This window comes from Anthonomus grandis, chromosome 3 (genome assembly GCF_022605725.1).
Source record: "Anthonomus grandis grandis chromosome 3, icAntGran1.3, whole genome shotgun sequence".
In the NCBI taxonomy this organism is placed as follows: domain Eukaryota; kingdom Metazoa; phylum Arthropoda; class Insecta; order Coleoptera; family Curculionidae; genus Anthonomus; species Anthonomus grandis.
In genome coordinates, this window is record NC_065548.1 from 12,429,915 (window position 1) to 12,442,251 (window position 12,337).

The 12,337-nt window shown below is 30.8% G+C and overlaps 2 protein-coding genes and 1 pseudogene across 2 annotated transcripts in view; 2 read left to right on the forward strand and 1 right to left on the reverse strand.

The window, feature by feature from the left end:
* Positions 1-12,337, forward strand: part of LOC126733989 (arrestin homolog) — a 212,904-nt gene that overhangs the window by 117,453 nt on the left and 83,114 nt on the right. Inside the window, exon 6 of the mRNA XM_050437496.1 lies at positions 11,109-11,256. Coding sequence (XP_050293453.1) covers positions 11,109-11,256 — 148 coding nt within the window. The remainder of the gene's footprint in view (positions 1-11,108; positions 11,257-12,337) is intronic.
* The window catches only part of LOC126733991 (14 kDa phosphohistidine phosphatase-like), a 169,798-nt gene that overhangs the window by 60,038 nt on the left and 97,423 nt on the right, over positions 1-12,337 (reverse strand). The window lies entirely within an intron of this gene.
* Positions 2,831-3,921, forward strand: LOC126733990 (tigger transposable element-derived protein 6-like; annotated as a pseudogene).

Genomic DNA, 12,337 nt, shown 5'->3' on the forward strand with positions numbered 1-12,337 from the left:
AAATGAACAGGTTGTGAGAAAAAAAATATTTATGAAAAAACCGATAATTTAATTAAGTGACCATTTAAGCATTTTTCAAAAAATGCATAGAGTTTTGAAAAAAAAATTTTTTTGTAAGGATCGATTTTTTTTTAATTTCCAAAATGCCTATAATCCAAAAACCAGTGGCAACAAAATACTAAAAATTTTTACATATATTCCTTGAGCAATTTTACTAGGTAATTGTTTCAGCGTTTTTTTTTTTTAAATTTTCACAGTTTTCAGGAAAAATAATTTCGGGGAGGCCAATTTTTTTTTTCAAAAATTATATGAAATTCCTATAACACAGAAACCAGTGACAATAAAATTTCAAAATTTTCTATACATATTCTTGAAGCAATTTAACTGAACACCTATTTCAGTGTCATTTCAACAATTTTTATCCATACTTTTAATTATTATAATAAATTAGAAAATAAAATAAAATATAGGGTGTTCCGTTTAAAAAAAATGACTTTTCCCCATTTTAGTAAATGAAAAATTTTAATTAAATTTTCGAAGACCCTGTATAATGTTGATTAAATCCGCCTATGGGAAGTTAATCAAGATGGTCTCTTAAATTGATGTTGAAAGTTTGAGCTTTATAGGAACTTAAATAGCTGAAAAATAAACAATTAGTTATCCCTTGGTATTTAACAAGAAGCACGCAAATTTTTTTTTTCTTGAAAACCGTTAGAGATGGGTATAGCAAAGTATGATGAAAAAAGAGTCAAAGTACAGGAAATTAAAATATCTAAAAATATATAGAGTGTTACATTTAAAAAATTAAAGGTGTTGCTATTTTTCTATATAATTTCAGAAAAATGCTACGTTCCGTTTTCCATATACGACTAACGTACCATCGATCATCAAAATCCCTGTATAACTGGGACATAAGATCAAAATAGGAAAGGAAAATCAGACAGCACAAATTAAAAGAAGTGGGCTGCATTTGGGAAGATGGGATATATATATTAAAAAATAAATATATATACGAATAAACTTGAAGAGAAAGGCGTATGATAGATGTGTCTGACGAGTGACAACTTAACGAATGGATGCCATGGCTATCACAGAAAGAATTGCTGAAAAAAGAGCTTGTCAGAGAGCCATAGAAAGAGCTATGTTGGGCATCAGTCTAACAGAAAAAATAGCAAATAAAAAAAAGAAAGAAAGTGACAGATATAGTTAAAAGAATAGCTAAATTTAAATGGCAAGTGGCAAAGAAAGACATTAAGACTAACAAGACGCCTACCAAGACAAACAAAAAGAAACGTAGGCAGGCCTCAAAAGAGATGATGTAAAGAGAATTGCGGGTGAAAACCAATGAACGAATTTAAGTATTCATTTTTTAAATTTTATTCCAGAAAAATCCCTTTGATGCTGTACCACACGAAAAATTCCCTTCTGAATAAATTTTAAAAACAAAATCAACACAAAATTTAGAGTCTTCATGTATAAACAGCGTCAAAGCAAATAACAAACAAGAAAACCGGATAAAGCCTCAAGAACTAGGAACCTCCGTACAATTATCGTATCTTACGCCTAAAACTGACACACCGTGACTGAGAATGGAGGTTGTTAAATCCAACTATTTCCCGAGTAAGCCGCAAAATAGGAAACGGAGATTTTCAACTCCGGGCGACAACATAATCAAATTTACCTTTTCCACTGCGGATCGAAATGGGATTAGGAAAGAATACACTGAAAACGTTGAGCTGTTTTTTTTTTCTTCTCGCTTTTGGACGGTGTCGGTTTTATAAAGGCAATTTGGGGAAACTCAATGGAAAAGTTTGCAAATAAGCCCTTAAACCGCTAATTTTTTTTCCATTTGGGGCAGTTCCTGTTACAATTTTTAATGAGGGTTAGAACACAGAGAATGGAAAGAAGAAGCAGTGGAAAATTTAATATATTTCTCATATTACACCAAGCGATATTTGTTAGTTAAGATAATTGATGCCGGGGTTTGAAGAAATAAATTGGGAATGAAACGATAGAAAGCAACAAAAATATCGTAATAATTTAGTTAAAAATTACAAAAATTTTAACAGATTATTCATGTTTTTTGAAATGAATATTTTGACCTATTTAATATATTGATAATAATTTTTTAGTTCTCTTATACTATTAGGTAGCAAATTATATTTTTGGTGCAACTACAGATGTAAATCTCTGGTTAGCATCAAACCTTCTAAAAGGGACAATCAACATATTATTATAATTATTTCTGATACATGCTGTTTATTTTTATTCCTAAAAAATAAACATACTTGCTTAAAAAGTATAGACCTCTAACATTTTAAATGCTTTCATTGTATAGTTGATTTGTTCGATATAGACGGTCTTTTCTGTATAATTACATTTGACTAACTGAGAGCATTATTGTAAAGTCCTCCCCAGGCTATGATACCGTATCTTAATATTGATTCCACTAATGATTTGTATATCACAGTTATAATTTCATGAGGTAGTATGTTTATTATCTGGTAAAATTGGTGAACTAGGCCTCTTAATTTGTTTGTTACATCATGAATATGTTCTGACCATTTAAGATATTGATCTATAGTTATGCCCAAGTATTTAGTATGTCACACCTCATATATTGTTGTACAGTGAAAGCTCTCCTTGCGGACAGCTCCTATAAGCGGACATCTCTTTTAACCGGACAGAAGTTCCTGGAACCGAATTTCAGCATATCATTTTCAATGTTAAATGCATTCCGATAAGCAAACGCTCTTATAAACGGACGCAGACACTAGATTTTTCTGTATGTGATCAAAAAATCTCCCATAAGCGGACGCGAAACTCTAATACCCGGACGATTTTTAGTTCCGCTAATTGGTGATTCCCCATTTACGCATTTCGTTGGCTAGCCAGTATGTAATCTTGTGATTTATCTTCAGTTCGGGCAAATTCTTAGTTGATTGAGATATTTTATTATTGTAACTGTAAAATGGCACCAAAAAAAAGGATGCTCTCGTTAAAGGAAAAGATGGAAATTGTTAACGTAGTAGACAGAGAAAGTGTTTCAGTTCGTCATTTGGCAAAGAGGTTTAATATTGGGAAAACGCAAGCAGCTGAAATTGCCAAAAATAAGGAAGATATCAGGAGTAAATGGCAATCAGGAACTAATATAAATCAAAAGAAGGATTTTTTAAAAAAGGAAAAAGGTTTTGCTATAGACAAAACATGTTTTGAGTGGTTTGTGAAAGCTAGAAGTCAGAACATTCCAATCTCAGGGCCGTTAGTGAAAATGAAAGCTAAAGAAATCGGCATTACTTTGGGCTATAATAATTTCAGTGCGTCCGACGAGTGGCTGCAAAAGTGGCGCAAGAGACATAGTGTGAGTTTCAAATGCATATCTGGTTCCTGCAGTAAATCAAGTTGATGTGTCACAATTTTTGGAGAAACTTCCGTCCATGTTGTTTGGCTACAAACCAGAAGACGTGTACAGAGCAGATGAAAGTGGACTTTTTTTTCGCGCATTGCCCGACAAAACTCTGTCCCTTAAAGGAGAAACATGTGTGGGTGGAAAGTTGTCTAAAGATAGACTAACCATTTTATTCTGTGCAAATATGGCCGGTGAAAAATGCGATTTGATTGTGATCGGGAAAGCGGCTCGTCCCCGTGCTTTAAAAAACGTTGCTATTAAGGATCTACCAGCGACTTGGAAATCCAAGAAAAAGGCATGGATGACCCGAGAAATCATGTCTGAGTGGTTACTGGAATTCGACCGGAAAATGGGAATCCAAAAAAGGCAAGTTCTTTTATTTTTAGACAATGCATGCTCTCATCCTCGTGATCTGAAAATGAAAAATGTGAAAATTATATTTTTACCGCCAAACACAACTTCAGTTTGTTAGCCCTTGGATTAAGGTATTATACAGAACTTTAAATTTTATTATCGGCAATTGATTTTAAAAGATATTTTAACAAAGATTCACTTATCTGAGCTTACAAAGTCTATTAATGTGTTAGAAGCTTTGTATTTTATAAAAAAAGCATGGGATAAGGTAAATTCCTCTACACTTAAGAACTGTTTTGGCAAAGCTGGATTCAAAAAAAGTGGATGTAGCTCAGAATTTGCTGAGCAAAATTATTGCGATGCTAAAGACGATCTGCCCTTAGTGGCACTTGCTCAGTTACTGCGACATGCCAAACATTTAGGAGTAGCAGACCCCCAGAAAGTAGATGATTTCCTGGCCTTAGACAATAACATAACAACAGAAGAAAATGCCATTAACAACTTTTCGAATTTGGATGTAAAAAGCCCAGGCCAACTTGAATATGGTAGTCCAAACGACTCAGAAGAAGAAGTGGAACTGGTGGACCCACTAAGAGGTTCAAAAACTATAAATTCATATGGGGAAGCTCTACATCATATTTCAAAATTGAAAAAATTTGCTAAAGATGATTTCACTGCATTTAAAAAATTTAAAAAGTTATTACGAAAGTTGTCTCCTTCAGCAAAATATGGTGAAATTTCGTCAGACAAACATTTTAAACTTTTTTCAAAAAGCTAAAGAATAATGTTTTTTTTTTTAATTCTCGTACCATGTATTGAAGCATTTATGTTTTTGTATGCGTATACATACATATAGATATATAGCATAAATACATACTTTAAAAATGTGGCGAGTTTCTGTTTCATTTTCCTCATGATTATATACCTCGTTATTTATTCTCTATACTCACATACTCTCTTTTAAACGGACACCTCCCATAAGCGGACAAAAGTTACGGAACCGTGAGTGTCCGCTTATGGGAGCTTTCACTGTATTTACCTGTTGAAGAATAATTGAGTTGTATAAAGGTCTATTTGATTTAGTAAGAGAAAAAGCTACATAAATTGTTACTTAGACCAATAACAATTTTGTCTCTTAAAGAATCCCATGATGAACCAGTAAAATACAGTACTGTATCATCTGCAAAGGAAATTGACATGCCATTAATATCTAGATTTAGTAATGAATTTATATAGCAAATAAACAATAATGTGGTATACCCATTAAGACATTCAAAGGATCACTATCAGAATTATCTATTTTAACAATTTGAGATCTCTGATATAAATAACTTTCAAAAATATTTAACACTACACCCCTGACACCAAACTTCTCAAGAGTCTCAAGTAGCTGGGTGTGAGGCACAGTGTCAAATGCCTTGGCTAAATCGAAAAAAGCAGCGATACATTTTTATTTGGTCAACCAATTTAAATAATGCATCGTTAGTACTTCTGCCCTCTATAAAACCATATTGATTTTTATTCAGTAATTTAATAAATATTTATAGTCTGATTTTAAGGCATTTTTGTCAAAATTGTAATAACACTAATGGGTCTGTAGTTGGAAATGTCTGATCTTGTTCCTTTTTTATATATGAGAGTTATAACAGCGCATTTTAAAGCTGTAGGCACTATTTCTGTGGTAAAGATGAAATTTATTATATGAATTAGTGGTTTTATTATAGTGCAATGTACTGATTAATAAGCTCATTTGATATGACTGGTGTGAGTGACATATAGTTTGGTATATTGTAGGAGTTACCCACATTAAATGCGCTGTTAGGAATTTGAGTTGCTATTTTTTACCCCACATTTGCAAAGTACTTGTTACAGTAATTGGTTAGGTTTTTCTGCAATTATTACATCATGTTCATAAGTCATTTCAGCGTTAGTCTTAGTCGTTTTTTCATTTGCGGCATCTTTTATTACTTTATAGATTTGTTTAGTATTGTTCATGTTGTCCAATATCTCGTTTTTAAAGTTTAGCTTGATAAATTGTTTTGTCTGAAATTTTGGTTATTTTTATTTTTGTTTGTTTTTTTTTTATTTGTCTCTATGTTTGACTAAATTATATTATAAAAAAAACGTATTATACTTATATTGATTCTTAGCACACACTCTCACTGTTGTTATTCTTTCTGTAATAATTTATTAAGTTTGATGATTTTTTTTATTAGTTTCCTTATTAATTAACTTTAAGTTGACGGGTTTGTCCCACTCTGGGCTTCTTTTGTCAGTCGCTAAAGAGTATCGGTTGTTGAAAATCGTGGGACAGACCTTTTTGCCGGGAGAAGATGTAATTTAAAATATTAAATATATTATCTTTATTTTGTTTCTAGGGATGTATTGACTCTTTATGGCAAATAAATTACTTTTGATTTGATTTGATTAAACATATAATACCATATATATTCCAAGGTTTAATTTTTTTGATGTATGATTTTTTTGAATTATGATAACAAGTTTTTGTTGTCTTACAGTTTTCATGTAATATAGTAAAAGTTTTAAAAAACTTATTATAAGCCAACTCCTGAGCTACTGCTACATGTTCCCAGGTTTAACTTATTAAACCAGGTTTAATTTATTTTAAAGAAATTAATCATCATTATACGAGATATAGTTTTGATGTGTTGGTGTTTGTTGGTTTTCATCTATATCAAGCCATATGTCCAGATAAAGGGGAAACTGGTATGTGAAATAAGTTTCCAGTACAATACCATTATACTTAAGATTGTTACTCCTTAACTTGTTTTTAATAAGAATATGGTCTATACAGGTTTGAGTATCTGATGTTACTCTTGTAAAAGATTTAATACAAGGTTCAAATCCTAAGGAGGACAATACTGATAAATATCTATTCCCAAAGGGATTTGTTGATTTGAGAATATCAAAATTAATGTCTCCTAGAAAAACACTAAAAGTAAAAGTTTGGGCCTTATAATAGAAAGAGAACTTCATGTGTCGCAGTGTACCTATTGCGATGTAGTATGTGTAGTAGACCTAGTGGTGCCAGGTCAAAAATATAAAAAATTCACCAGAAAAAAAATTAAAAATCACCAGATTTAAAAAAAAAAGTCACCAGAAATTTTAAAACTTTATTTTTAAAGCTATATTACTAGATTTAAACAAAGAAAATGCATGCACTAATATCTGTGTACAACTTAGTAATTAAATTGTTTGATGGAACGCAATTCACAATAAATTTTTTGATACTAGGTGGCGAAGGCAGTAAAATTTTAATTTTATTAGCACATAACCTAAGATCCAAATTGAATAATTTTTCCTGATGTTATTGTGTGATTTTGAACTATTTTTGTTTACGCAAGGAATTATAAACAAAGTCCGATATTTTTTAACAAAATAAAATTTTATTTTCCAATGTGAAGAATATTTCTGGAAAGTAATGTCCGAAGAAATAAGCTAAATATAACCAAAATATAGTTTACATAAAGATTTCTGATTACGAAAAAAATATCTACTTAAGTTTACAGAACTAACTAAATTAATTTATTTTATTTATACATTTAATTTTTGTCTAGTGATAACATTCAGTGATTTATTCGATACATCAAAGCACTGCTATGGGGTAAAATAAGCAATGATTTAACAAACTTGACCAATTCGGAAAACATCTGAGACATCAAAACATCTCCTCTCTTTATTAGACACACTGTTTTCCAGAAATCTGTGGAATCCATGATAAAATCTAGATCAAAATTTTTTAAAAGCCTATACTTCCGATCTAATGTATTTAAATCAGAGACTACGTGTGGAAATTCTTTTGCTACATTACCTATGCTCTCAATAGTAGAAATATTTGATGGTTGTAAGAAGCGCAATAATTTTTTTTAACATTTCTATTTCCCTGGTGTTAAAAAGGAAACCTTGTAAATAACTGCTGGGCTGCTCCTATGAAAAACTCTATAAATACTTTAATCTGAAAGATTTTTTTTGTTTCTCCGTTACTATATTTTGCTCAAATGCTACTATTATTTTAGGTCCCATTTACACTTTTTCGAGAGGGAGATAGTATGCAGGATTACGATATTGGATTTGTATTATATTAGTGTTTTTTATTTTTATTTTAATATTCGGGTCTTATATAATAGCTCAGTAACATTTTATAGGCAGCACTGATTTTTGAGTATAAATAATACATTTTAGGATTTTCTAATTGAAACTCCAAGATTAAATCATTAAAAATTGGCAAAACATATTCTAAGAACTGTAAATATAATTTAGTGGTGGGATCGTTTAGCATATCATTAATTTCTGTAGCACCAAGGGATGATGCCTCAAATACCTCACTTTTAAAGTAAAGCTTTAATGCTTCATATTGCTCAAGAACTCCCAATATTGCTGCATTTAAGGACAACTATTTCGTCTGTGCTGGATGTAAAAGTTTATGGGGCTTTATGTTTGGAAAGGTTTGAAATTCTTTAAATTCTTTTAAAACTATGCTGAAAATAAGAGTAAGTATTTCTATCAAACTTTCTAATGCATTGGGTAACTTCTCACACGCATAAGAAGCACATAGACCATAGTGCTAATGAATGGCAAATACAGTTCATAATGAATAAATGGTAAATGTCTTTAGATAAATGAGTTTTCAGAGAATTTTTTCGCCCCATCATGGTATTAGCACCGTCTGTTTGCCATACCAACCATATTTGTTTTGTACGGTATTTCGTAATTATTAAAAAAATATATAATAGTATTATATAAACCTTCGGCACTTGTATCGGTCACGGGAATTAACACAAAAAATTCATCTTTAATTGTCAAATCTTTACTATTAAAGCGTACCACCATTGCTAAGTTTCTTACCGCGAAATTATCAGTAGATTCATCAACAAGCAACGAGAATTTTTCTTTTTTCAGTGTGTCTACTAAAGTTTCAAAGCTTACTTTATCTATTACATTATTAATTATTGCAGTACACTTGGTTCTGCTACATGATAGTCTTGATACTTGGGAAGAGTTCATTCCAGAATTACATATACTTACTTTTGACCAACTCAGATAAATGATCCGCTACATTGATAGGAATATTGTGTTCTGTAATAAAGCCCGCTATTATTATTTCATTTTGTTTTAACAATTCTTTTACTAGTTTGAAAAAACAAGTTCTTAGGCAAATCGAACTGGTTTTTTAAACTAAGAAGGTTTGTTTGAAGTTTTTGTTTTTTTTAAGGCGTTGTGTTTTTTTACCCCCCCAATGCCGCCAATAAAATCCTTGTTACAAACTTTACATTTAAAATAAGTGTTACCTGGAGTACTTTTCTGAATCCAAAGCTTAAAATCATTATGTTGCTCCCAAGTTGAATTATATTTGTGAGCATAGCATTTTCATTTTCTGTAGAGTCTCTTCTGCATCATTGGTGTCTGATAAATTAGAATCAGATGAGTCCAATGCGGAAGTAGATGGAACCGGCGGAGACGCACATGCTGACATATTATTTGATGAGGAACTAGTGCCAGGCTGTGTTTGAATCTATTTGCTTTTCGACAGGTTTCAAAAACCGTTTCATGATATTAAATATTTTAATAAAATTGGCAATCATTTTAAAATGCACAATCGAAGTATAGTAAGCAAGCCGCAACCAAGCGGTGTTGCCATTATTTTGGGTAATACGTAGCTCACGATAACACGATCTGTATATCTTATGTTAATAGGATAAAAATGAAATGACGAAAAACAAAACATGCGCACGAAAAATTCTGTGGTATATAAATCGTGCGTAAATCTCAGATCCCACAATAGTTTAGGGGAATTACCGGAATAAAACCAGGTCAACCAATCGCAGTGTATCAGTTCAGTTAACGCACACGCCTACATGGCTGGCACCTTACAACAATTCCGCAGACAGTAGTAACGGTCAAATATACATGATACACGATAACGGTACAATACACGAAGCCGCAAAATGTGGTATTAGTTCGGGAATGTAGTAATTATTGGAGATCTAGTAACTGAAAAATGGTTGAAAATTTTCAAAGTTGATGAAATTTTTAAAATCACCAGAAATTGCCATTTTACAAAAAGTTTTTCACCAATCACCAGATCTTGTGAAATTTCACCAGACCTGGCAACAGTGAGTAGACCTAATGCTTAGATTATAACAAGGCTACACTACAAAAACTTCCATTCATCTTGTTTTTGACATTTGTCGACGAGATTGCGTTTCTTTTAAGCTTAAAATGAATTGACGTAGTTGATATGCAAAATCAAAAAACCCTACTTAGTTTTTTTAATTTAAAATGTTCAAACAACGTTCTCCGTCATATTTATACAAAAAAATCGCGTGCACTGACGTGTATGACCTTAATTTACGAAGAAGAGATATTCATATTTCCAGGCATAAGAAAGAATTATATAAATGATAATTTTCCTGTAATATTGCAAAGCAAATGAACTTCTGCCGTTGTGCGGAAATCTGAATCTATTGATCTTTTATTTGCTCAAATATTTTGTATCTTTTTTCTTATGTACAGGGTGTCCCAAATTCGAGGGTGACCATTGGAATCTCGGAAACCGTAAGAGTTACAGGGTCGATTAAATGGAGGCAAAGTTGCGCAATTTGGAGCTTAATAAAATGACGTTTAAAAAATTGTAAAATACCGACTTTATTTAAAGAGATATCGGAAAATAAAAAACAGTTTTTCATTGCCACTTTTTATGTATTACAACATGACGCAAAGAAAAAATAATCCGACGTTTCGTTTTTTTTTTCGATCATTATCAACTTTATTTTTTCTTATGGGCGCCATATTAAATTTTCTCATTTTTAAAAACTATTTTTAATTGCCTAATCTCGGGAAGTCTCCGGAGTTTTTACAATTTTTTAAACGTCATTTTATTAAGCTCCAAATTGCGCAACTTTGCCTCCATTTAATCGACCCTGAAACTCTCACTGTTTCCGAGATTCCAATGGTCACCCTCGAATTTGGGACACCCTGTACTTACTTCTTTTGGCAAATAAAGAATATTAATTGTTATTATTAAAAACATTCTAACTAACCCATTCAAACTGAAATGTAGCATTAAAAAAAAAACATGAAAACATTCACATACAATGGAAAACAAATTTTTATACACACCCTCGGAAACTCATTAAAAACAAAACAGTTCAGAGCATATAAATAATATCGGCAATCATTGAAAAGCGGCACTATGCATAGTTTTTTCGAATTTTAAACACTTCCGACCTAAATGATATTTTTCAGTTACGCTAGAGCGATTCCTTTTTTAATTGTTCAATGAATCGCAACCATTTTTTTAATTGCAAAACTGTTATTATTTCAGGAGGCCCTATTAAAAAGGCTGGGAGCAAATGCCTATCCATTCACAATGGAAATCACCCCGTTGGCGCCACCTAGCGTACAACTAGTTCCTGCTAAGGAGTATAATGGAGCTCCTATTGGAACGAGCTATGATATCAGAGCTTATGTTGGTAAGACAATTTAAATAAATTAGGACTCTTAAATGTTTTAAATTAAAGTTTTAATTAAAATTGCCAATATATCAAGTCAATAAAAAAAAGTTCATAGGTTCACATTATACTAACAATTAACTTCCAAAATAAATTTATATATTTTTTTTGGGTTGATATTGACACAAAAGCCCTTTTGCATTCATAACAATTAGTTCAACTAATTTACCATATCGACCATATGAGGCCAGCGCAGCAGTTCAGATAAAATACGAAAATAAATAAATTTCAATTTCGACTCTATGAAAATGTCCTACTAAATAAATACACGTAAAACACTATATTTAATTAGTTCTCTTTAATGTTGCATAATAATTTATTTCAACTTTATTAAATGCAGCATTTGCACTTTGCCATATGGGCGGTTTAAATATTAAATATGCGTTTAGTGGGTTGTTTAATCGTGGGATTAATATTTTACAGTGCTGGCTTTAGGGTTTGTGTCCTGATGAACTGGAAAATCAAAATGCAAATTTAATGAATTATTTATATTTTGATTTCTGGATTTGTTTTTGTATGTTATTTTTAAATATTTTTTTTATTTTTGTGTTCTTAAAGGATTTAGGTTACTATTTAATTAATTCGCCTAATGGGAATTTTTTAGATTTTTAAAATGAAATATTCGAAAAGAATTAAAATATTTAAATAGAACGAAAGATGAAATAGAAGAAAATTTTTAAATAAACTGAGTTTTTCATATTAATTTTTTTCATATTCGGATATTCATTTTTTTTTAAATATTATTTCAAGAAAATTTAATTTTAAAAATGGAAGATTTTATTAAAATATGTTATAGTTTTTATTTTATAATAAACATCAGAATCTAGAAAAATAAAAGGAAAGTTTATTAAGAATAAATCAAATCATTACGAAGACAAATTTCACTTTTACGTAATTTAATGCTAATTATGAATATTTTGTTGCTTAATTTATTTCGAACTTTTTGTATTCTTAAAAATAAAAAAAAATAAGAAAAACGTTAAAAAAATACATTAATTAAATAATAAAATATAATTATGACAATTATTAAAGGCAAATATTT